The sequence below is a fragment of the Protomyctophum parallelum genome (assembly GCF_964188405.1).
Source record: "Protomyctophum parallelum genome assembly, chromosome: 3".
Classification (NCBI taxonomy): Eukaryota; Metazoa; Chordata; class Actinopteri; order Myctophiformes; family Myctophidae; genus Protomyctophum; species Protomyctophum parallelum.
The window spans coordinates 53,923,136-53,950,988 of NC_139698.1; the positions used below are offsets into that span (position 1 = coordinate 53,923,136).

General features: G+C 40.9%; 1 protein-coding gene across 1 annotated transcript in view; it reads left to right on the forward strand.

The window, feature by feature from the left end:
• The window catches only part of LOC310855587 (peroxisomal ATPase PEX1-like), a 120,062-nt gene that overhangs the window by 82,827 nt on the left and 9,382 nt on the right, over window positions 1-27,853 (forward strand). The window contains exons 2-3 of the mRNA XM_083760653.1: window positions 22,157-22,275; window positions 23,325-23,464. Coding sequence (XP_083616779.1) covers window positions 22,157-22,275; window positions 23,325-23,464 — 259 coding nt within the window. The remainder of the gene's footprint in view (window positions 1-22,156; window positions 22,276-23,324; window positions 23,465-27,853) is intronic.

Below are 27,853 nucleotides of genomic sequence, written 5' to 3' on the forward strand. Positions count from 1 at the left end.
TTCCATTTTCGTATTGCAACTTTCCAGGAATAGAAAGTCTGCCGTTTTTATTAGCTTGTATTCCCCATCGATGATGTCACTGGTCGTGAAGACCAATTATATGAAGGTCATTTGAAAAGTGGTGAAGTGGTCCTTTAAAAAGCTACAATAAAATCGTTAAAATGAATGAATAGTAATGTTCCTTAAAGTGTCCCGGCACTAAGGTGACTTGTCAGAGATGGTTAATCCTCCTTAAAAGGAGGATTCCCCGCCTGATGGAGGGGAAAGGAACTGGTTGGAATAACGTGTTCCTTCCACGCGCTACGTCCAACCAGGGAAACTCCCCCCTGTCAGGTGTAAAGGAGCAACTTGGACACTCAGGCATGAAGGAAGCATGAGTTCAAGTCCGTTGCTCTCCCCTTGTCCCCCATATATAAGGTTGGTGGAGGGTGTGTAGAGCCCAGGATCACATTAGATGATTGACACAGGGGTGAAAAATGGGTTACAAAATCGTGGGATCAAAAATATATTTAAAAAAAAAGGATTTTAAAGATGAGATCATGAGTTTAAATCAATGGATTAATTGTTATGATTAAACAAAACTGCTTTGATAAACCTTTTACAAATACATGTAGTTGGTAATGGCTTTTAATCATTTAGATTATGAATGGAGTGAAGAATTGAAGTGAAGAATAACAGATTATAGACCTGTTACTTTTATGATGATAAGTATCTTGTTAAAGTTTAAATGTTTTGTAAGGCCCCATACACACATTCAGAACACATGTTCTGTGTCTTGCCTGTGTTTAATGGCCGCCACAATGCAATTCCAATGGGAGTCACATGGTTTGACCAAACATTTGTGTTTGATGGGCAGAACACAGCCTGTGTTGTGTTATTGTGTAAGGGGTATTGTCCACTGTGTTGTGTTATTGTGTAAGGGGTATTGTCCACTGTGTTGTGTTATTGTGTAAGGGGTATTGTCCACTGTGTTGTGTTATTGTGTAAGGGGTATTGTCCACTGTGTTGTGTTATTGTGTAAGGGGTATTGTCCACTGTGTTGTGTTATTGTGTAAGGGTTGATGGACAGAGAAGGTGGACCTGAGACCTATAGAGACCTAGACCTATATAGACCTATGGAGACCTATAGAGACCTATAGAGACCTATAGAGACCTAGACCTATAGAGACCTATAGAGACATATAGAGACCTATAGAGACCTATAGAGACCTAGACCTATAGAGACCTATATAAGCTCTATGGGGGGGGGGGGTCTAATTGAGGGGTAAGGATGAGGAAATGTAGTCACATTTTGGTAGTCTGGCTAGGAGGACGTTTCTGGTGACCTGGTGAATATGGCAAGATGTTCGTCGTTAACTGAAAATGTTCTACTAGTTAGCATTTGTTTAGATAGGTTGATTAATGGGAATTCAAATTTAGCAGGGTTGGTACTTGGGAAAACCTTCTCTTCCAAAGAATAGGTTAATTTGTCCTTACGTACACTTTGATTGTACTTTCTGTTTCATGCGATGATTTCTCTTTTCCGTTTAATGTAATCAATCAATTATGCTAAATATTGTTAAGGGCAGTAAAAACTTAATTGCGAATAAATAACGAGAAGCAAAGATTATTATGAGTTGATTTCTCTCCCTTCTTTTTTTGATTACTTTCTGTAAAACTTAACTCTTAAAAAAACGAATCAATAAAAGGCGTGCAAATGTCCTCCAGGTTGTTCCTCACAGTTTCTTCTTATGAAAATATTGTTGTGAAATATTGTTCCTGGTGTTCTTCAAATGGTAAATACAAATGGTAAATGGTGCATTTATATATAGCGCCATTATCCAAGGCGCTTTACATAGATTGTGCATCAATTCACACACACACACCCATTCACACACCTTTACATAGACTGTGCGTTGCATTCACCCATTCACACACCGATGGCGGAGGAAACCATGGAAGGCACCAACCAGCACATCAGGAGCAATCAGGGGTTCAGAGTCTTGCTCAAGGACACTTGGACTCTAACTCTGGGGGAGCCCACAGGGATTACAATTTAGGCATTTAGCAGATGCTCTTAATCCAGAGCGATTTACATTAAGCAAGAAAAAAAAGCATGGCAATACAGCACATAAAAATGAAACATGCGTAAGCTAAGAAGGTAACAGTGGAATATATACTATACTATGCTATACATAATACTATGAAGTGCTATGACTACATACAATGCCATTCTAGTGCTGTCTACATAGCATGCTATAAGTCTGTATCAAATGCTAATCTAAGTCTACAAAAAGTGCTATCTAAGGGATTGTGGTTTTTATCATGAACATTAGAACATTAGTCAGGACCTTATCTTCATATAAATACGTTGAAAGTGGCGAAGTGGTCCTTTAAGGAACTGCTATAGTAAAGTCTTGCTCACTAAACAACACACACACAACATATATATATATATATATATATATATATATATATACCCGTATATAAACACAAATATGAGCGTACGCCGGAATCACGGCAATTTCCGGCATTCATCATTCCAGCGTGAACTTGAACTTTGGCGTGCGCCCGGCTCCTAAAATGTTAATATAAAACTGTAGGTTATAAGTATACATGTAAAAAAGCAATTAAAAGTACACACTTAAAAACAATATAATGTAACACCTGTGTCGTATAGAATAGATAGTGTAGAACAGTTACTAAATTACAATCAAGGGTTAGACGTAGGACTAGTTAGGTTGGTCTACTGGAGCCAGAGGGGTAAATAATGAGACCAGATGCAAGTCTCAAATCGTTTATATAAATTGAAATAGGAAAACACTAAAATAAAACATTACGCACAAACATACAGCATGACAGTAAACAACAAATGAAATAGGTATACCTTGATATCAATAGATTAATCTTAGGTTTTTAAACCTCAGGGTTTTTTAATCTGTGGGTGAACCCAACTACACTGACTGATTGACACCTTGTGCAACTGTTGCAGTATTGAAACCAGTACAGTTTAGTATTAAATGCATTTCAAAATCAATTCCTCAATCAGGATTTGAATCCAAATATAAGCACTTCACATGCTGCAATAACCAGGACAATAAATACAAACAATAAACCCTTACACCACTAAGTGGCTATATGAAATAGTCCCAAAGACACAAAGTTCCTACACCTTAGTGAGCGTGTGAAAGTGTTGGCTGTTACAGCCTGCACTGTTCCTCACTGGGCAGAGGGTGTGTGTGTGCTATTCTTAATTGTCCAGCCCTGCACTGTTCCTCACAGGGCAGAGGGTGTGTGTGTGCTATTCTTAATTGTCCAGTCCTGCACTGTTCCTCACTGGGCAGAGGGTGTGTGTGTGCTATTCTTAATTGTCCAGCCCTGCACTGTTCCTCACAGGGCAGAGGGTGTGTGTGTGCTATTCTTAATTGTCCAGTCCTGCACTGTTCCTCACAGGGCAGAGGGTGTGTGTGTGCTATTCTTAATTGTCCAGTCCTGCACTGTTCCTCACTGGGCAGAGGGTGTGTGTGTGCTATTCTTAATTGTCCAGCCCTGCACTGTTCCTCACAGGGCAGAGGGTGTGTGTGTGCTATTCTTAATTGTCCAGTCCTGCACTGTTCCTCACAGGGCAGAGGGTGTGTGTGTGCTATTCTTAATTGTCCAGTCCTGCACTGTTCCTCACAGGGCAGAGGGTGTGTGTGTGCTATTCTTAATTGTCCAGTCCTGCACTGTTCCTCACAGGGCAGAGGGTGTGTGTGTGCTATTCTTAATTGTCCAGTCCTGCACTGTTCCTCACAGGGCAGAGGGTGTGTGGATTATATACAATGTCCAGTTCTAGTGTGTAGTCTGTGTGTATCACCGCCCAATACTGCACTGCTCCTTGTAGGGCAGTGTATGTGTGACAATTTCCTTCCACACTGGGGGGAACAAGGCTACGGGGCTGGGTCTGTCCCAAGGAGAATTCAACACGGTCTGGGTTCCTCCAATCACTGGCAGCTCGCCATCCTTGGGCCGACCAGAGTCGGGCTGAATCAGAACAGAACAGATCCAAACCAAAATACCTGACCTGCATAAAGCAAGGCCAGAGGCATCTCTGTGTTAATGTCTAAAACAATAGCTTCATAAACACAATTCTGTATAACAGGGGTACTCAACTGGCGGACCGGACCGCGGACCACCTCTCTGCGGACCCTAGGCAAATTTTACATTTTTTTTTTTTTGCATCAGGTCAGGCCAGCAAAAAGAAATCTCTCCTAAGCTCAGGCCAGGCCAGCCACAGTCAATTTCAATTAAATTCAGGCAGTGTTGCTGCAGCACAACTACATTGTGTGTCTTATGTTAATGGAGGGAAGAATTTAATAATATAAATAACATCAGATGGTACATTTCTCATGTGAAATTGCTGCAAAGGCCCCCAAAATGTCCCCCAAAATGCGCGCGCGCAGTGTGGCCTGCCAGGGCGTATAACTCCCGGCATGATTTGGAGTTCCACTCCGGGCCTGCACTCTGCACCCCATTATTGGTTGGGTGGAAGGGGATCTGATTTGTATAAGCTTGGCTTGACCATACTAAACGGGCATAGAGACCCGCTCTCCGATGGACGCTGCGCATGGGACCGGACCTCGGTCTTATTCAAAAACATATTTGTGGACCTTCATAATTTCTAGTTGAGGACCCCTGCTGTATAAGGTTTCACTTCAAATACTTTTGGAAATAGATACATTAAAGATTTCAAATTCACAAATAATGTAACGATTACAATTAAATTAAACAGTAGTCCAAACAAAACAAAATAAAATAAAATCTTCCTCTCACCGATGGTGGTGTATTCCTTATAAATTAGTAAGTGCAGGGTCCAGCAATTATGAGTGAGACACTACAAATAAAAATGAGTAAAATTGATTGAGAACACATTATTTTTACCGAAATAAAGTATGATACACTTGAGTGCAAAAAACGTTTTTAGCTGAACACCAAACCAACTTAAATTACAGTTGATTACTCAATTCTTCATTGAACAAACTAAACAGTCACCAGCTGGGACACTGTTTGTCACTCGGGTTTGCAAATTAAATCAGTACAGCTTTAGATGACTCAATGTTGCTCCTAACAACAGCCTAACATCATTAATGCTCACTCACTCACCCACACTCAGTCCAGAGGGCCACTAGTTCCACACTCACTCCAGAGGGCCACTATAGTTCCACACTCACTCCAGAGGGCCACTATAGTTCCACACTCACTCCAGAGGGCCACTATAGTTCCACACTCACTCCAGAGGGCCGCTATAAAGCGTCGCGGTCCCGCCCCCTTTCAGATCGAGTGGCCCAGGAAATTCTCTATTCATTTTCTCCATAGGCTTTTCAAAAAGTATTCATTTAAAGACGGTTACGCCGCGGACAAAGCCAACTCGGATCGTGACAAATCATGACAATAATTACAATGTTTTGGGCCGGTCAAATAATTAGTAAGAAGAAAAACAAAACAAATAGTGTTGTATCCTGCCTTTATTTCGTTAAAACATCGTCACAGCACTACCCAGCCTCCACAACATCTACACCACTCGCTGTACGATTTGGACTGATCTGAAAAAAAGGCTTCTAAATCCTAATAGTTTTCTGAAAAACCCATGTTTCTATGTCAGTTGTGCTCAACCTTTTTCATGTCAAGGACCCCCAGAATTATCTCTATTGGGCCACGGACCCCCATCTCAAAAGATGATGTTCCAGGGACCCCCCAGAAGAAAATATTTTTGTTAAAAAAAAATCAAAAATAGCAGACCTACAAGCTCGTAAGCGTGCCACTCGGTGGCACGCTACGAGCTTGTGAACTGCTGTTTTTCAATTTTAAACAAATATTTGTTTAAAACACCAAAATGGGTTGAACACACCAGCCAAATACCCTGATCCAACCTCTCCCTTCCAAAACAACGCTACCAGAGCATCACATCTCGTACCACCGTCTCAGTAACAGTTTCTACCCCCCAGGCAGGCAGTCAGGCTGCTGGACAGCTGACCTTGACCTGTAGTGCACTGTCACTTCACTTTGCACTTTTGTGTTTATGTTCTTTCTTTGCACTAGATGTTTGTTTTCGTCCTGTGTCTATTCACCTTTTTCATACGGCCCATAAGTCTTTGCGTTTGTGTCTGCACAAGTTCCTCTTTCTCTTGCTGTGTTGCCAGTTTTGCAAGAGAAACAAGTGACCAGGTCTATGAAAACAACCAATAGCTGATCTACAAGCTCACAGCGACACATCGTGAGGTCGTACATCTGTTATTTAAAAACTAGAGCTGGGACTCGATTAAAAAAATTTATCTAATTAATCAGAGGCTTTGCGATTAATTAATCTAGATTAATCGCATTTTAATCTCATATCATTATTTGACCCGAGAACAGTGAGAAAGCAATTTTTTTAAATGGATTTTGGTATACTAGTGAATCAATGAATAGTGAATACATAAGTTTAAGCAATAAAACATTGTTTTTGTAGTAATAGGGGTAATAATTCTTTATTGAATAATTGCACACAACTGTGCTGTAATCCACGCTACCATCGGATAGCCTTTTAAATCCTATTTCCAATCCACGGGGACAAGCAAAGTGATCTCAGCGGCTTCCCCCAGTCTGGTGAACTGTCTGCGGTTTCTGGTGGTGTTATTGTCTGAAGAGGACACGGACACTTGGTGCGCAGGTCCGTCTGAAAACTGTCCAGTGACAACGTTCCGCGGTTAAATGCGATTAAAATGCGTTAATTTTTTTAATGCATTAATTTTTCTGTAGTTAATTAATCGTAATTAATCGCAATTAGTCCCGGCCCTATTAAAAACACATTGAGAATACATTGAGATATTTTGAATATTTTTTTAAACATTTTAATAAAAAAAGGCACAAAATATGTTCAATAACTTATTTGCAAGTGACTTCACAGGGAAAAAAAACAAGTCAAAGGTTGCTTATAATAAGCAGACATGGCAACACGGCCTGATGGAAGCAAAGCACACACACAAGGAGCCCCAGTGCCTTGGCGGGGGATAAACGTGGGTAAGACTGAGGGCTGTATTCTGCGTGTCTTAAGTACCAGGTCTTATTCCCTAACTTGAGTAAACTAAAGACCTGGAGGCGTGATCAATGCCATTAGGCTATTCTGAGTGTCCAAAGAGCAGTGATCACGCCTCCAGGTCTTTAGTTTACTCAAGTTAGGGAATAAGACCTGGTACTTAAGACACACAGAATACAGCCCTGAGAGTGCTCTGAGCACAACATTATTTTCATACATTATGACAAATAAACCTGAACCTTGTAGAACAGGAGAATAATAGAAGGCTAATAAATATGACTCAATTGAGGCGATTGCATCATTCACTAACACTTCATTCATTATTCATTATCATTATTCATCCCTTCCGGCATAGGAATATTTTATGCAAAGTGTGAGTCATACCTGAACTTCCCCTCATCAATACATGCTCTTCTTGTGGTGGTTTTAAACAGGCCAGTAGCCTACAGGTAGTCAAATAAAAACATATATACATATTCAGCCCATTCTGGACGGGAACCCGTTTTGGTGTTTTAACTGTAAGCATTATGTTATTACTTTATAGCTATTGGAAAATAGCAGATCTACAAGCTCATATAGCGCGCCACCGAGTGGTGCACTTCGAGCTTGTAGGTCTGCTATTTTTGAAAAATCGTGAAAATCCGGCACAAACCTTTGAATATATATATTCTTTCAGAAGACTTTTTTCTATTTTGACGTCAGGCCTAAAAGAGTTAAGAGCGAAATAGTGTAGAATCTCATACTTTTTATGCTTTTTTCCCCCTGTGGTCTTGAATTCTCAGCTATTTGGACGACGAGCACCTACCGTACAGACATGGAGGTCTGTATGGATGACGACTGTGCATTACATTCACTCACACACACACACTCACTCACACACACACACATACACCGATGGCTGCGGAAGCCATGCAAGGCACCAACCAGCACATCAGGAGCAATTTGGGGTTCAGTGTCTTGCTCAAGGACACTTCGACATGTAGACAGGAGGAACCGCCGACCCATGGATCATTGTGACGACCTGCTCTACCTCTCGAAGTGTCCTCGAGGTGAAAAGAAGCTCCACCTCCGCGGCTGACTGACGCCACGGACAGATTCCCGGAAACGCCCTCCTCCTCCGCGTCAGTCAGCCGCGGAGGTGGAGCTTCTTTTCCATCCACCAGCTGTCTGTAAAGCTGGGGGTTGACGTCGGGCGTCAGGTTCTTCTGACGCGGCTGTGCGCGAAGATGTGCCTGAGCCCTATGTGTAGCATCACATACCCTTATCTGTGTTGAAGATGTGCCTGAGCCCTATGTGTAGCATCACATACCCTTATCTGTGTTGAAGATGTGCCTGAGCCCTATGTGTAGCATCACATACCCTTATCTGTGTTGAAGATGTGCCTGAGCCCTATGTGTAGCATCACATACCCTTATCTGTGTTGAAGATGTGCCTGAGCCCTATGTGTAGCATCACATACCCTTATCTGTGTTGAAGATGTGCCTGAGCCCTATGTGTAGCGTCACATACCCTTATCTGTGTTGAAGATGTGCCTGAGCCCTATGTGTAGCGTCACATACCCTTATCTGTGTTGAAGATGTGCCTGAGCCCTATGTGTAGCATCACATACCCTTATCTGTGTTGAAGATGTGCCTGAGCCCTATGTGTAGCGTCACATACCCTTATCTGTGTTGAAGATGTGCCTGAGCCCTATGTGTAGCATCACATACCCTTATCTGTGTTGAAGATGTGCCTGAGCCCTATGTGTAGCATCACATACCCTTATCTGTGTTGAAGATGTGCCTGAGCCCTATGTGTAGCATCACATACCCTTATCTGTGTTGAAGATGTGCCTGAGCCCTATGTGTAGCGTCACATACCCTTATCTGTGTTGAAGATGTGCCTGAGCCCTATGTGTAGCGTCACATACCCTTATCTGTGTTGAAGATGTGCCTGAGCCCTATGTGTAGCGTCACATACCCTTATCTGTGTTGAAGATGTGCCTGAGCCATATGTGTAGCATCACATACCCTTATCTGTGTTGCCTGATTCTATTGTGATTGTTTTGTGATTTATTTGATGCCTTGAAATACATTCGGAGTCTGTTAAGGAAATGTGTAATTGTATAGTTAGTCTATCTCATGGGTTGTGTTTTACCTTGTTTGAGTAGATGGTCCAATTACTAGTAATCATTGTGGGTTGGTCTCACCTGGTATATAGGCCTAAGGGAGGCTGGAATTGCTGAGGGGAGATTGCTCAGTTGGCTTGAGACAGCAACGAGACAACACCAAGGGAGAGCTGCCAGGGTCTTCAGGGAAGGCATAGCCTGTTTTAAACAGTCAAGCAAAAAGGTTTTCATACTGGATCATATTAAAGTTAATAAGTATATATTAGGGATATTAAGACTTTGATTTTTGGTTTGATAGTAAATCGTGGATGAAAAGGTTATTTACAGGGGTGACCTATAGCTGTGCCAAAAACGCTTGAGAACCACATGGCCTGTATCAATTATACATGTCACAATGTTGAATACCCTGTGGTGTTTGAAATGTATTGATTAAAAGTATTTACTTTTCATGCAGTTGAATACTTTCCTTTTTTTTTACTTAATGAAAAATGATATACTTATAGCTCAAGGATCACTGTATTCAGGTCAAAGGTCACTGTATTCAGGTCAAAAATACATTGTTTTTTCCTGTGATGTTATTGGCTAATGTCTCCAGACGCTTTGAAATAGGCTATTTTTGTCCTACACAAAGATGTCTGTCTGTCTGTCTGTCTGTCTGTCTGTCTGTCTGTCTGTCTGTCTGTCTGTCTGTCTGTCTGTCTGTCTGTCTGTCTGCCTGCCTGCCTGCCTGCCTGCCTGCCTACCTGCCTCCGTGCATGCGTGCGTGCATGTTGATCATTGTATTTTCTCTGATTACACCTGTTTAGACCTACACCTGTTTATATCTACACCTGTTTACATCTACACCGGTTTACATCTACACCGGTTTAGACCTACACCTGTTTAGGGGCACGGTGGCACAGTTGGTAGTGCTGTCGCCTCACAGCTAGAAGGTCCTGGGTTCGATTCCCGCTCGGGGCGCTGTGGGTGCTGGCGGCGTGTTTCCTCCTCCGCGTCATCAGTGCCCATACCCGAGGCGGTGTTGGCGAAAGGGCCTTTCTGTGTGGAGTTTACATGTTCTCCCCGTGTCCCCTAGGTTAGGTACCCTCACGAAAACATGCAGTAATCCTGGTCTCTAAACTGCCTCCCCCTGGCCAGCCGGGGCGCCTGATGGGGAGGAATGGAACTGGTTGGAATAACGTGTTCCTTCCACGCGCTATGTCCAACCAGGGAAACTCCCCCCTGTCAGGTGTAAAGGAGCAACTTGGACACTCAGGCATGAAGGAAGCATGAGTTCAAGTCCGTTGCTCTCCCCAGGTTGGCGGAGGGTGTGTAGAGCCCAGGATCACATTAGATAATTGACACAGGGGTGAAAAATGGGTTACAAAATCGTGGGATAAAAATTATAAAAAAAAAAAAAATACCTACACCTGTTTACATCTACACCGGTTTACACCTACACCTGTTTACATCTACACCGGTTTACACCTACACCTGTTTACATCTACACCGGTTTAAACCTAAACCTGTTTACATGTAGTATTGGACTTTACTCCACCCGGCTATCCTCAGCTGTTACGGCCGCAGGCCTATATAGATATATATGTCTGTGTCTGCGTGGTGTGCGCGGTGCGCGCCCCCTTTGCCTAACCCATCCCTGTAGTTCCGTCAGCGCAGCCATTGGTGGGGAGCATTGCCGCCGCTCTGCTGTTGGTCGGCCGCTCCGCATCTAGCTCCTCCAACCAGCTTCTGTACCTGCGCCCACCTGACGGCATAAAGGCGTCCTGAAGTCTTCACTCCGGGCCGCTGGCCAAACAGTCACTCCAGAGTGGAGCAGACTAGAGGCAGCGCGCCCTCCGTGCAGAGAGAAAATGCACGGAGTAATATTATGACGCAACCACCCGTATAGCAAGAGTTGCTGTGCGTGATGAGTTTCTGAGTGTCACTTCTATGTTCTGAGCACCGGGCCACGGAAGCCTGCTTTTTGTACACTTTGCTAGATTAGAGTAGAGTAGGCAATAGTAGGGCACTGTTGTCTCTTTATTTTGGTGGTTAGGTTAGCGTGTCTAAAACTCCAGAGGTTAGTTTTAGTAGGCTTTTGATTATTTCCCTTTTAGTTGCTCCGTGTGTCAATGTTTGTAAAAGAGATGTCATAAATGTTTGTAAAAGAGATCGTATAGTTCTTATTGAATGAATACTTATATATATATGCTTCCTATAATTTGTATGCCACGAAGAATAATAAAACAACTTTGGCAGTTTTACCACCTTGCCTTCTTAAATAACCGTCCTAGACTCGGTGAGTCACACCTGTTTTACACCCACAGTACACCTGTTTACACCTACACCTGTTTACATGTAGTAAGGGAGAGCCGCCAAGGATGTAACAGTTTGCACGTTATTTTCTTTTACTCAGAGATCCGTTTATCTACACATGTAATATTTTCAGGCAACGGACCTACACATGTCTGCTACCATAAACCACTTCAAGTAATTTTTTTGATAAAACAGGTCGGGAGTTATTAAACCGAACGTGGACGCTGTTCCAGTGTTACATTTGCTGCGCATATCGGATTAATTGTAACGGCATGCATGATAAATGTAACAACGCTAAAAAACACCATTAAACATATCGTTTTCAGCTTAAAGCAATTATATTTCATTGAAGCAACTCCTTAGCATTGTTTTCATACCATGGATGTGATAAGAAAATGTATCAAACATAAGGGAAATATTAAATAGTATTGGGTGTACCAGTTTGGGCGTTTGAGTCACTTCAATGGGAAAATTGATTGAGTTGTACAATGTTATACAACCCTAAATTAATTTTAGAATACACTCAGTAATGAAATAGGCTATTATTTCAGCCTACACCTGTTTTACACCTACACCTGTTTACACATATACCTGTTTACATGTAGGATTGGACTTTACTCCACCCGGCTATCCTCAGCCTACACCTGTTTACATCTACACCTGTTTACATCTACACCTGTTTACATGAGCTATATATCCTCACGTTTACATGCAACATGTTGCACATCTTTTCCCAACAGGTTTAGGCCTACTTATAATGCATGCACTGTTCAAGTGATTCATGCTATGTGCCTATTTTGTTATTTCACTTTGATATTTTGAGCACACATATTTTTCAGCCAATGATTGTGCCTGTTATTGCACTTTATTGCCTCAATACAAGTCAAGTTGCCTCAAACATTATGGAACAACCGTCTTTTCTTTAAGAAGGGAGATGTAACACACTGCATGTATTTAAACCACCACAAGATGGCGCTGTAGCAACAACAGACCACCTGTTACACTCCACACTGTGCAGATCAAGTCCCGCGAGACTTTGGGACGGGAGTTGAGTTCATGAATGAGATCCAAGATGGCGGAATAAACAAACCTATAAGCCTGATACAGACAGCCACAGACACACACGTCCTTGTGTTTATTAATATAAGTGTTTATAACCAACCAAAGGGTAAAATAATGCATATGCGTGCCGTGCGTGTGTGTGTGCGTGCGTGCGTGCGTGTGCACACAGCTGTGATGATCAACAGTGGATGATACAATCACTTATCACTCTGACCAACGGACCAATGACGGACGGACTAGTTGAACAGGTGACTGGATCCAGTGGGCGGGGCTTTGGATTTAAATAGGAGCGGCCATGTTGTTTCCCAGCATGCTGTTTGTTTTGGGACCCAGGCTGTTTCACTGCATGCTGTTTTTCAGCAGAGCTGTTTGGTCCAAGGTAAGAAGCGTTTGTTTGAGAAACACGGTTTTATCCTTGAGCACTGTTGTTGATTAGACATTAGAGGATTTATAGGACTGTTTATTGTTCAAACATAGAGGATTTATAGGATTATTGTTTATTGTGACACTAAATGGACAACAATGTCAGCAATGTTTGTCCTTTTAGGCCTCATTCACACATAAAGAACATGTTCTGTTGCCCTGCCTGTGTTTGCTGGTCGCCTCAATGCTTTCCCAATGGGAGGCACATGGTTTGACCAAAACACTTGTGTTTGATTGCCCCCCTCCATCAAACACAAATGGTTGGTCAAACCATGTGACTTCCATTGGAAAGGCATTGAGGCGGCCATCAAACACAGGCAGAGCACAGAACATGTTTATGTGTGAATGAGGCCTTGGGCCTCGATCACACCCAAAAAGCATTGTCTTGTCAGTGTCTTGTTTCTTGTCTGTGTTTAATGGCCGCCTCAATGCATTTCCAATGGGAGGCACATGGTTTGACCAAACATTTGTGTTTGATACTGCTGTGTTCTGTCCCCCTCCCCCCATCAAACACAAATGTTTGGTCAAACCATTAGAAATGCATTGGTGCGGCCATTAAACACAGAGGACAATGCTTTTTTGGTGTGATCGAGGCCCAAGGCCTCATTCACACATAAACATGTTCTGTGCTCTGCCTGTGTTTGATGGCAGCCTCAATGCCTTTCCAATGGAAGTCACATGGTTTGACCAAACATTTGTATTTGATGGAGGTGGGCAATCAAACACAAATGTTTGGTCAAACCATGTGACTTATTGGAAAAGCATTGAGGTGGCCATCAAACACAGGCAGAGCACAGAACATTATGTTTATGTGTGAAACATTTGTCTTGTCTGTGTTTAATGGCCGCCCCAATGTATTTCCAATGGGAGTCACATGGTTTGACCAAACATTTGTTTAATGGAGGGGAGGGGGACAGAACACAGACATCAAACAAATGTTTGCTCAAACCATGTGACTTCCATTGGAAATGATGGTGCCATCAACAATAAATAAGAACGGTAGGCTAAATGTAAAGCCACGCCCCCTCACGTATTTGAAAGACCATCAGTCACCAGAAAAAAGGTTGGGTGTTTTCGATCAATCTATAGATCAAAATATAGAGTTTGAAGTTACAATGGGTTTGTATAGGAAGGGGGCGGGGCAGCTAAAATGAATATCTAAATACTTAATCAAGCAACTTAAAAAGCTGTCTGCTGTGTTCACATAAGCCTGAGTAGATAAAGTGAAATATCCTTTTAATATTATATGAATTTTACAATGTGTGAAATCTGGGGAAAGAGTTTGATGTTGTTTTTATGTATGTCTTACAGGTTAATCATGTGACCTTGGTGTCATGTGTGACCTTGGATGGGGTCATCAGGAGATGGCTGGTATTGGTAATAGAGTGTCTACTCGGCTGAGCTGAAACGTATAACGGTGTCAACGAACGCTCCCTGAGATTACGAGGCGTACGGTGCTCGGGACGTATTGTGCCATACAACCTACGCGGCTCTATTAATACCGGCTATCTTCAACCGAGCGACGGAAGGCCCCCCATGGTACGTACCTGGATTACATGTGGCTGTAGTAGAAACTAGGGCTGTGTCACCATTAAATGTCAAGTTGACCATTCATTGTCATACATATGATTGCGATTAACGCATGAATACAAAGTTTAAGGCTTTTAGGCTTCATAAACGAGCTACACGAGGCAGATATGACTAATTATATGCCTTAATTACTTATACTTTGCCAAAAAATACACTTCACCCATTTTGCAACCAAATCTTATTTTAATTATGTTTGGGAGCAAGGCCTTACTGAGGTGTTTATGTGTTTTTAGTATTTCAAAGTGTCCATGATGTCATGGACACTTCCTACCCAGACTACAATTCCCATAATGCTTTGGTGCACTGCTCCTTGTGCATAGGGGGAGGGCTGTCTTACTGAGACAACATTTAGTCCAGGAAGGAAGTGAGCCCAGTGTCCATGACATCATGGAGCCCATGGACACTTTTGAAATACTACATATATTAAAAACGACGATTACCCACATAAAAAACAGGAAAGTGTTTCTTGTCTCCCAAACATCATTAAAATAAGCTCTGGTTGCAAAAGGGGTGAAGTCGCCCTTTAATGGGTTGAATCGTTAAATAGTCAAATGTAATTTGTTTATGTTTTTGTTATTCAGACTGCCAGCAATGAGTAAAACAATATTTTGTCTCTGACACATCTAGGATTCAAAGATGTTCCTAGCTTTGTCATTGGTCGATTTCCTGATTGGTCAGTCATTTTGACCGGGTTCTTTTTTTTTCTCTGACCAATAAAGCTTCTAGGAACATCTTTGACTGCAGATTGTGGCCCCTAGATGTATTGCAGAGACTAAATCATTTTTGGGAGTGTTTTACTCATTGCTGTCTGAATAACATAAAAATTGACATTATTGCTTACAGCAGCTTTAATCACAATTTGTGACAATATTAAAGTAAAATATTGGTGACACAGCCCTGTCAGTGACTGTTGTTAATACAGTAAAATAATGGTGACACAGCTTTCAGTGACTTTTGATTGATTGATTGAAATATTTATTAACAGTTTGTAGAATTTACAGTACATTTTAAGCACAAACTCAATACAAAGACTGTCAACTGTGAGTGGACGACCCAATTAAGCATTACACTTGTTTACAACAGGGTCCACATTGTTCAATTCATCAAAACATTTAAAGACATACAAACATTTAGAGACATACAAATAGACATTTCTATGTAGCTAAATTCATCATATGGGAAGCAAAAAAGGGAAAAGATACAATATACAGTGAGGGAAAATGGGGTGGGGGGGTGGGGGGGATTCAGATTTTACAGAGGCCAGTTTCGAATTGCAGCCATCCGTAGGTGCCCTTTGAGAGCGGTTTTGAAGGAGTCAAGGGATTCACATGTCTTAATGACTGTTGGTAGGGCGTTCCACATTTTGGTGGCATAGGAGCGAAAAGAATTTAGTCCCTTGTTTGTGCCGAATCTGGGTTGTACATGGTTTGTTGCACTCCCTCTGGTGTTGTGGGTGTGGACTTCGTTTACATTAAGGAAGTATTTAGACAGGTACATGGGTATCTTGGTGGTGTATCGAATCTTGTGGACCAGACCCATTGCAAGATGCTGTACTCTGTCGACGACCCTAAGCCATCCCAGCCTGTCAAAGTGGGCAGGGGTGAGGTGGGTTCGGGGGGTGAGGCCAAGTAGGAGCCTGACCAGTTTGTTTTGGGAGGTCTGGAGCCTTGTTTTAAGGGCCTTTGAGGTGCTGTGGTACCAAGAGGTGGATGCATAGTCAAAGAAACCTTGTACGAGGGCTCCTGTTAAGGTCTTCAAGGTGTTTTTGCTGACCAGTGAGGAGATCCTGTAAAGGAATCTTGTTCTTTGATTGACTTTTTTGATTACGTTGGTGGCCATCTTATCACCGGAAAGATTGGCCTCCAGGATGGAACCTAGGTAGGTAATTTGATCTTTTCGTGTGATAATATTGTCACCCACTGCTATGACTTCCAAAATGTCATCCTGTAGGCAGACAACTAAATGTTTATTTTTTTTCCCTGTCATTTCAGAACGTGAAGCTGACAAGGCGACGTCGCTATTGAATTAAGGTACAAACTCTGCTGTTGTTGCCGCTGCTGGGTGCTGTTGGCAGTGAAGGTTAGTAATGAACCTTTTGATTCCTGATCATGATGCTTGTGTAAGTGGGCTACATGCTACATGCTACCATACCATAGGTTGTCATTCGCACCGTGTATAATGCCACTCCACATGCCGCTATGTGATTTATTTATTTAACATAATTTACGGGTAAAGCTGTCACATCACATTATGCATGTTCTGTTGTAGTGTTTCTGTACTGTTTTCTGTGTCGAGTTATTTAATTGAGTTTCTATTTCCTTTCTCTTTCAATAAAAAAAAGTGTTATTCATTTCTCCTTGCCTATTGCCCTAGTTCTTCACTAGTGGACTGTGTGTACAAATGTGATGTGGCGGTATGTGACTCATTTCCGGTATCATTATGGTAGCATGTAGCCTGCTTAACACTGTTTACAGCCTTCTATGCTGTAGATCTGTCCAAACTAACAGGAAGAAAATTATGGCAGATTTTCTTCCTTGGTTTGTGTTGCTTAGTGCTGATATTGAAGGTAAGTGGGCGTAGTTCATTATCTTTGGCTGTCGGGCAGAAACCTTGCATCTCCATAGTTCAACCTGCTGTAAATTGAATTTCCTTACTTGGTCATGCTACAGTGTCACACACTAAAGTAGCAAATAGCTGATCTACAAGCTCACGATGCAAAGATCATCCATTATTGAATATAACCCATTATGTTAATGTATCGAACCGTTTAAGTATAAACAAGAGCTTGTGACTAAATAATAACATTGGAACACAGATTATATAAATATTATCGGGTCCATAAAAGTAACCGTTTTGGACATGCACGGTTTCTACCCGACCTTTCATCTTCTCTTCTATTCTTTGCTTTAATAAAGTTATTGGTTTTTCTGGTCTCAGAGTTTTTAATCGCATTTTGCATTATTTTTCATAAGTAATTTCTTTCTTGCCTATCTTATCACTAGTTCTTCACTAGTGTATGTGGTGCGTGTGTCGGGTCGTGTCTCGCGTACAGTTTCTAATCATTTGATTGGAGCTGTATCGTTTCACGTCATTTGCGTTGTGTCATTTGCCGGTAAAGCGCCATCACGTCAGTTCACATCAGATATGAACACAGGCCGGTATGTGATGTGCATTTATGTGATATTTTTATGTGATTATTTCACAATTGCGGATAGCTCGTCGCACGCCATACACTCTGTTCATTGCCCTTGTGTTCTAATGTCATCCTCAGTGTTGTATGTTGTGTTCATAGTGTTTCTGTATTGCTGACATACTGGGGTCCAAAGAATGCTTCTGCCATTGCATAATTTGCACCTCATATAATTTATGTCAATCGTCCACAAATGGCATAAATTGTAATGTATATTTAAATGTGGGAAATTCTTTTGAAAACCCTTTACATGTCGATTTTAAAATGTGGAAAAACTGGCCACAAACCTAAGGCCAACTGCTTGGGCGGAGACCAATAATCTTTTTGTTTTGTTCATGTTCATAAAGTGCTCTAAGTGCTTAAAGTGAAAGTCCAGCAGCAAACCTCTAGGTCATAAGACTATTGTTGGTGCTATATTATCAGATCTAATTGAGTAAAGCTTCAAGTAAGCCCACATCACATATGAACACAGGCCCGGTATGTGATGTGTGTTTATGTCTCGTATCATTTCACATTTGTGAGTAAGGCTTCATCACGTCATCCCCACATCACATGATGAACTTAGGGTTAGGTTAGGGCTAGGGTTAGGTATGTGATGTGGATTGATGTGATGCATGTCTTTTATAATGTGCGAGTGAAGCTTCATCGTGTCAGTTCACATCACATTATGTGGTGTGTATTGATGTGATTTATTTATGCTGCCATTTGCAGCTAAAACTTAATTCATGCCAGTCAGTAGGCCTATGACCCAAAAGTTTTCTGCTGAACTTTTCACTTTTAGCGCTTTGCAGCACTTTATGAGCACGAAAAAATTAAAGATTTTCTTCGTTTATGTCTGAGGAGTTTTCCTTAAGGTATTTGTGGAGTGAGTCTTCTGTATTTCAATTGTATAAAGACATAATCATGGCTATCATTTATAGTCTATTATGATTCAAAAAAATTTAATGTGATTTATTTTGGACCTGTAAATTACAACAAAACCAACTAAGGCACTGGTGTGGTACTACTGGTTTACCAGAATGGGGTTCAACTCCCTGCAGTGCTCTGCTCAATTTGTTGTCTTTACATGGTTCATTTTCTGCTCATTGTGTTGCCTTTTCATAGATGATAACCCACAGGTTTTTTCCTGTGTTTGTACTCTCTACAGTTGGGTTACAACTAACGTCTATTTAGGGACCAAGGCCGAAGGGACTCTTGGTAGAGTTCTCAAACTCTGCCCGAACCCGACCAGGCCCGGCCCGACCTGACATTTTAGGGCCGGGCCGGGCCTAGAATGTATGCTAATCAGTAGGGCCGGGCCGGGCCTGGGGCTCCATGAAAAAATATATATATATTGAATTTGTTTAGAATAATAAAAAGAATAGTTCTGTTCTGTCTGTGTATTTATCTATTATGAAGATGGTGCTGACTGGCGTTTCACTTTTACTCTGTGTAGAGTTCTCAAATTCTGCACAAACCCGACCAGGCCCGACCCGACATTTTAGGGCCGGTTCGGGCCTAAAATCTATGCTAATTAGTCGGGCCGGGCCTAGGGCCTGATCAGTTAGGGCCCAGTTAGGGCCGGGCCCGATGAGAACTCTAACTCTTGGTCCCTTATTTTTCTCTTCTCCTTCCACCAAAAATGGCAGTTCTGGCTGAACCGTTCTGTCGGGTTTTCGTGAAACTATTTGACTGAGACTGCCTTTGGATTTCTTTGCTTTTTCATGTCCTATGAAAGCAGGGAATCAAGGCTTCAAATTGATGTATTTGTTTGTATTCAGTTTGGCCCACCAGTTTTTGAGATATGTCTTATAGAGTAACGTCTTGCAGAGAACCAGCGAGTTGAGAAAAGGATCACTTCTTGAAAGGATCACTTCTGTGGTCTCTAGCATTTTCATATTTACATGTCTATTTCAACTCTGGCACTTATTTCAGACATGCTCTAGTATGTGAAGAGTCTGCCTGTGCTATTGACTCATTTTGAAGAAAAACTACGTTTTCCTCTTCTGGTGAAAAGCTGGAATTTGCACGATACTGTAGTGTTTTTTTTTCTTTTTGGCTCCCGATCATTTGAAAATGACGACTGACCCTATTTCTGATCGGGACAACCTCTAGAGGGCAATGCCAAACGGTGAGGACGTGAAGCCCACAACCATTGGCCAATGGGTGGCCCTATAGCACTCAACTGAAAATGCTAACTTTAAACGGGCATAGCTCATGAACCGTTTGACCGTGAGCCAAATTCCAATACCGCAACTTTCTCACTCCCCTCGCGTCCTCCACTCACTCCGCCCCCAGCGAGGAGGAGAGGATTCAATGCGAGGACGGAGTGGAGTGGATTTGCCTCTAGAATCGGAATGTCATTTCAAAGCGACGGCACATTTCTGCGATCACTTATGACGTGTACAGTATGCATTCTCTAGATGAGCTCTTTTGATAAAACTATTATTCCTATTATTATTATTGATACAAACTATATTATTCCAGGCTTATTTCTGACGTTTCTTTACTTTTTAGATGATGCTGATACATTGTATAATCCAGCTGTTCGATTTAGATGTTTTGATACATTGTATAACCCAGCTGTTCGATTTAGATGTGTTGATACATTGTATAATCCAGCTGTTCGATTTAGATGTTTTGATACATTGTATAATGCAGCTGTTCGATTTAGATGTTTTGATACATTGTATAATGCAGCTGTTCGATTTAGATGTTTTGATACATTGTATAATCCAGCTGTTCGATTTAGATGTTTTGATACATTGTATAATGCAGCTGTTCGATTTAGATGTTTTGATACATTGTATAATCCAGCTGTTCGATTTAGATGTTTTGATACATTGTATAATCCAGCTGTTCGATTTAGATGTTTTGATACATTGTATAATCCAGCTGTTCGATTTAGATGTTTTGATACATTGTATAATGCAGCTGTTCGATTTAGATGTTTTGATACATTGTATAATGCAGCTGTTCGATTTAGATGTTTTGATACATTGTATAATGCAGCTGTTCGATTTAGATGTTTTGATACATTGTATAATCCAGCTGTTCGATTTAGATGTTTTGATACATTGTATAATGCAGCTGTTCGATTTAGATGTTTTGATACATTGTATAATCCAGCTGTTCCTTTTTATATGTTTTGATGCATTGTGTAATCCAGCTGTTCGATTTAGATGTTTTGATACATTGTGTAATCCAGCTGTTCGATTTAGATGTGTTGATACATTGTATAATCCAGCTGTTCGATTTAGATGTTTTGATACATTGTATAATCCAGCTGTTCGATTTAGATGTGTTGATACATTGTATAATCCAGCTGTTCGATTTAGATGTTTTGATACATTGTATAATCCAGCTGTTCGATTTAGATGTTTTGATACATTGTATAATGCAGCTGTTCGATTTAGATGTTTTGATACATTGTATAATCCAGCTGTTTGATTTAGATGTTTTGATACATTGTATAATGCAGCTGTTCGATTTAGATGTTTTGATACATTGTATAATGCAGCTGTTCGATTTAGATGTTTTGATACATTGTATAATCCAGCTGTTCCTTTTTATATGTTTTGATACTTTGTGTAATCCAGCTGTTCGATTTAGATGTTTTGATACATTGTATAATCCAGCTGTTCGATTTAGATGTGTTGATACATTGTATAATCCAGCTGTTCGATTTAGATGTTTTGATACATTGTATAATCCAGCTGTTCGATTTAGATGTTTTGATGCATTGTATAATGCAGCTGTTCGATTTAGATGTTTTGATACATTGTATAATCCAGCTGTTCGATTTAGATGTTTTGATACATTGTATAATGCAGCTGTTCGATTTAGATGTTTTGATACATTGTATAATCCAGCTGTTCGATTTAGATGTTTTGATACATTGTATAATGCAGCTGTTCGATTTAGATGTTTTGATACATTGTATAATCCAGCTGTTCGATTTAGATGTTTTGATACATTGTATAATGCAGCTGTTCGATTTAGATGTTTTGATACATTGTATAATGCAGCTGTTCGATTTAGATGTTTTGATACATTGTATAATGCAGCTGTTCGATTTAGATGTTTTGATACATTGTATAATCCAGCTGTTCCTTTTTATATGTTTTGATACTTTGTGTAATCCAGCTGTTCGATTTAGATGTTTTGATACATTGTATAATGCAGCTGTTTGATTTAGATGTTTTGATACATTGTATAATCCAGCTGTTCCTTTTTATATGTTTTGATACATTGTATATACATTGTATAATCCCCACCGGTCCTCCACACCCCCACACCTTTAAAATGGCAACAACAAAAAAGCCACCATTACCTTTGTATTGCCACTTTACAGTTTAATCATTAACGGAAAAAGAGATTTAATTAGACCTGAATTTGTTAATTTATTTTTAAATGTATTTATTTTAATTAAAGATCAAAATTAGACCTATAAGGGGGGGGGGGTTGCCGGTGCGACTCCCCCTCCCGGCCTACATGCCCTCGGTCCAGACGGGCTTCCAGGAGCTCAGCCCGGAGCAGACGGAGAGACTGCAGCAGGAGATCAAAACCATCAAGAGCAGCCACAGGAGACACCGCGTGAGTTGACTCTTTAACCCATTCTGACCTGAGATCAGATTCAAAATGTAATGTCTGTTTGGAAATGACAGTTTTCTGAAAAAGCTATGTTTCTGTGTCAGTCGTCAGTCATTTTTCAAAAATATCAGACCTACAGGTCTGATAGCGCGCCACCGAGTGGCGCGCTATGAGCTTGAGCAACATAATGCGAACCCCTTTTGGTGTTTTAAAAGCATTATGTTATACTTGAGCTGTTGGAAAAATAGCAGATCTAGAAGTTGTAGCTAGCGTGTAGCGTGTAGGTCTGCTATTTTTTTTTTTATCGTGAAAATGCGACACAAATCTTTGAATATATATTCTTTCGACGTCGGGCCTATAAATGGGTTAAAACCTGAGGACGCGATTCTACAAAATGTCTTCTAAGATATTCTAGATATTAAAATCTAATTGGCAGGCCTGGGCCGTGGCTCAGCGGTCCAGGCACCTTGGCTGGTATAATCCAGTCTGGCAGTGTGCCGCGGGTTCGACTCCCGATCCCGACGGCCTTTACTGCATGTGTTCCCCCCCACCCCCCCCCCATCTCTCGCCCCATTTCCTGTCAGCCTACTGTCTGTCCCTCCATAAAAAAAACATAGAAAATAAAAGTGAAAGCCACAAAAAAACATTAAAAAAAAAAATGTAATTGGCAGCACCCCCCCTGGAATATGTTGTTCCAGGGACCCTGCCTAGAAGTAAAGATATGAGTTAAAAGCGTTAGAATATATATCAATGATTTTTTCACGATTTAAAAAATAATAGCCAGCCCTGTGTGATGTCTGGTCTACAGGGGATGGTTTCCGTGCTCAGACAAGCGGCAAGAAATTAAACCCTATTTTTATGTTCTATACTTTGTTCGAAGTCAACATTACCAGTTAACCAAAGCCGGTTCCGGAAAACGTTCCAAATGTGTTGGAACCGATTCCGGTGTTCCTCAATGTTTGTCTGATGCAGCTCCGGATCCCTAGACCTACTGTGTGTGTGTGTGTGTGTGTGTGTGTGTGTGTGTGTGTGTGTGCGCACATGTGTTGCAGGGTCTCCAGGACAGTGGTCATCAGGTGACTCCAGTGTCCAGTGGATCAGGCCTGCTGCTCAGTCAGTCTCATCTGACCTCAGCCCTGCTGACCACCAGACCCTCGCTCAGCAAGGCTGACTGGGCCTCGTACAGCAACCTGTGAGTACAACAAATAACATGTATTTCAAGGACTTCCATAACTCTGAGAATGTGCACAGTTATTGCGTACAATAACACGTGTGTATATAAACGGGACACGCACACACTTAACATCTTTATTTGTGTTCACATTTAAGAAGACGTTCTTGAACACAATCAGTAGTAGACGCACACTGACAAGTGTTTCAGGATACAGATCACAGATAGACAGATAGATAGATAGATAGATAGATAGATAGATAGATAGTTTATTTGTCTCGGTCATGGTTTATCCAGCATTATTACATGCAAAGAAAATGGGTTGACAACATGATACAATTGACCGAAAAGGAAAGGGCTGAAGCCGAAGCTTATTATGAATTTTTTTGAGATTTCAGTAATCTCAAAAAGTCAGGAAGCATCGCCATTCCGCCTTTATCCTTTCTTAATTCTTTAATCGACCACAAAGTGGTCACTATATCTTCCTGGGGTCCACACAAAAATGTATACAATAAAAACTGATCATTTAAAACGGACAAGATCTACTGGTAGTTCTCAGCTAAAACAGTGAAGTCGCTCTGCATTTAACGGAGACAACAATGACCAAATAGTAACACATACAGTGTTTACATTTAAAAAAAAAAAAAATCCATGTGGCGATTGCAAATTATCACAGGCACTGAACAGACTTTTGCCAATGCCTTAGCTCTTGGCTTATTGGGCATTCCTGCAATCTGCAGGCCTCTCACAACTGACTTATGGACATTACAGAGGCTTCCCAAAACACAGTTTATAGTTAAGGGACGCAACAAAACAACGGCCTCTGCATCCACGGGATGCACTACTGTACTACTGTACTGTTTTTTATTCTAATTTATATTTGCTAGCTTTAGGAGGGAGTTAAATGCTGCAATTTGTAAAAATGGAAAAAATATGACTCCTAACGTCGTTGAAGTGGGACTCATAAAATGTCCCTGGGACTCGTCTAAAAGACCATCCCGGGAAAACCTATTTACATCACTGCGAATATGAACAAGAGCAGTTTACATTTTGTAACCAAGCTGTATAATAGCATCCTTAAGACATTGGCTTGGTAAGCAATGGCTCTTCCAGACTATGGTCAAAATATACATGCCACTTCCAAAATGGTCACTTTCTCTACTGTCCTCATCAACAACAACAACAGCTAGGAAAAGGCATAATTGTCATTATTATTTTGGTTTTCAACCATACTATCTAATACCTACAGTATCTAATATTTGAGTCTGTGCAAACAGACCACACAGCAAAAATTGGAGAGTTAAAATTCCAGGGTTAAACATTGCAGAGTTGATTTCAACTCCCAAAGTGTCATTTTAACACCTTCAGATTTAAATTGGGTTCAGTGTTGGAGTCATTTGAAAGAGTTGATCACGCCAGTGTTACCAAACTCAGCCTAGAGTTAATTACACCCCAAAAGTGTAGTTTTAACACTATCTGGTGTAATGGTTAAGTGTTTGGAGTTTTAAATAGTTGATTAAATCCAGAGTTGATTTCCACTCCCAAAGTGTAATTTCAACATTTTCTGATTTAAATTTATTTTCTTTTTTTCTTGTTGGGGGGAGGGGGGTCTCACTTGATGCAGAAGGCCTCAAATCGAAGCCTGCTCTATATTTATTTTTAATATTTGCTTTTTTAAGATCACGCACAAACCGTGCATGCCACCGGTTCGGGCCTGGTACCGACCGATTCGTATCGGTGGGTAGACTGACATATGTCAGAATTGTAAAGTTTTGTCAAATCGTCTTAGAGATAATCATAAATATGTATCTACAGGGAAAAGTAAGGGTCAAAAACCAAATCAAACACCAGATTATTGATCAGCGCGTCGCCCTGAACGCATCAATATACCTCTCCTCACACACGGTCTTACTGTTCTCTAACCCTAACACAGCCACCAAAACGTGCTAGGGTTAGGGTTGCCGAGGTCGTAGAGCAAAACCGAGACCAGATTCTTGATCAGCTCGTTCCGCTGAAAACACCAATATAAGTTTCCTCCCACACGGACATACGGTTCTCTTAATTGATTAGGGTTACAGGTTCGCTATCTCGCTTAATAACTCGAAAACGATTAAGAGTTGGATTCCGATTTCGAGATATGTTGTTCAGTTTTTTGAGACGAACAAGGGGATATCTTGGTTGTCCCGGTACGCCACTCCTAAGTTGGCTTCCTCCACTTTCGGAAGGTACATATAGGTGTACAACCTAACACCATCCTGAAGTAAGATCTGACGTTTTGAAAAGTGTCGTACCAGGACAAACAAGATATCCACTTGATCGTCTCGAAAAACTGAACAACATATATCAAAATTAGACCCCAAGTCCTTATCGTTGTGGAGTTATTGAGAGGGAAAGATTGCCCGCTTTGCAGTCTTTTTGCTGACCTTTGACCTTTATAAGTGTCCTAAAATATCAGTGCCATTAAATCCGGCTTACTCTCAATATGGATTGGGTGAAGTTTCAGATTAAAAAAAAATATCTGGAGTGATTAGTTCCAGAAAATGGTCAGCTTTGCAGTCTTTTTGCTGACCTTTGACCTTTATCAGTGTCCTAAAAAATCAGGCCCGTTGCCATTACATCCGGCTTACTCTCAATATGGATTAAGTGAAGTTTCAGATTTAAAAAAAATATATGGAGCTATTAGTTCCAGAAAATGCTACTCTACTTTTCTGTACTGTACTGTAATGTATGATACAATACTGTACTGTAAGCTGGGCCCAGTTGTAAAAGTGCCCACGTTACCCTGGAGGTGATTCTCCACATTGACCAATTTACATGAATTTTCTGCATATTCATAAAATCAGCTTAAACAAATGTTGTTTTAGTAGGCCCTATAGCAAAAATTGGAGAATTGAAATTTGTTACCCAACTCAGTGAGTTAATTCCACTCAAAAAGTGTAATTTTAACACTATCTGGTGTAATGGTTAAGTGTTTGGAGTTGTTTTAAATAGTTGATTATATCCAGAGTTGATTTCCACTCCCAAAGTGTAATTTCAACATTTTCTGATTTAAATGGTGTTCACACAAGTGTTAACCCAACTCATCAGAGATGTAATTAAGCTCCTCCTGCCCACACCTGCATTTCAGTTTGAATTGATTGATGAAGAGAACAGTTAGTTACACAGAACACAGAGAGAACAGCAACAGACATGCACGGTGGACAAGTCACATTTTCTTCAATGTGTGTTCTTCTAACATGATTTCATGGTAAGTGCAGACTTATTGAAATAATTACAAATGTGTGCTGCAGACTGCATTAATGTAGCTACAAGGAAACATCCACGGAGATGTAGGAGACTGTAGGCCTGTAGGTTTTACAAAATGTTTGTCTTGACTTAATGGTGAATATGTTACACAAACCATGGAGTCCATGGTCTGGCCCGACTGGCCGTTTGGTGCCAAAAATACAAGTTTATGCTGTAAACTGTAAAGGCTACAAACAGTGAACATTACATTATTCTTATTCACTCTAGAATTCTCATTGTGTTGCCTTCTGTGTAGAAGAATCACTGAACATTAAAATTAGACCCTGACTGATCTTCTGGTGGTAGTGGTAAGGTAGGATGTTGTTGCTACTTTAAGATAAGATACTGTTATGGTACTTTTCTAATGTACCGGTAGTCTCCAACTTTATCATGATGATTTACCATCATGACGGTTTTGCAATTCACAAGGGAGAAAACAAAAGCAGTTTTTGGTAGCCTACTATACTGCATATAGTTCTAAGCTTCATTTGTAGTTGTGTTCATTTACTATATATTTTATTGCAGGTCTGATAAAAAATGCTGGTCCAGGTACAGACAAATGCAGAAGTATGTGAAATTGGATAAAGTTGAAGGACTGCTTGATTTTCTGCAGTTCCATGAAGGAAGGTAACATTACGGTTACGCATATCATGGGCTTGGCACATCAAATTTGAACTCCTAGTACTGGGGATGGGTTTTGTAAGGGAACATGTTCTAGGTTTATTTTAGCTGGACCACATACAGGCTATAATAGTAATTTGCATGACACTAGCATGTCCTCCTTGCATGATGTAACATAAAGCTGTGTGCATGACATTGACAGTTTAAGTTCTGAGATTTCTTATGAGCCACGTATTTATTCATTTTCAGGAACACTTCTATGATGCCCACAGCAACACAGGTCTCCCAGGAAGTGATCCTGATGCTGCATCAAGTGAGTTGTATTCTTTTAACTTATTTGCAATAATTGCAGTTACAGATTCCATCACTATATGATTGATTTGGCTAGATGTGGTGACCCGTCGGAACGGCTCCAAAATGTTATGGCCCATTGTGGCGACTGTGGCTCAATGATCCATGGGTCGGCGGTTCGAATCCCGGCTCCTCCTGTGTCCTGTCTACATG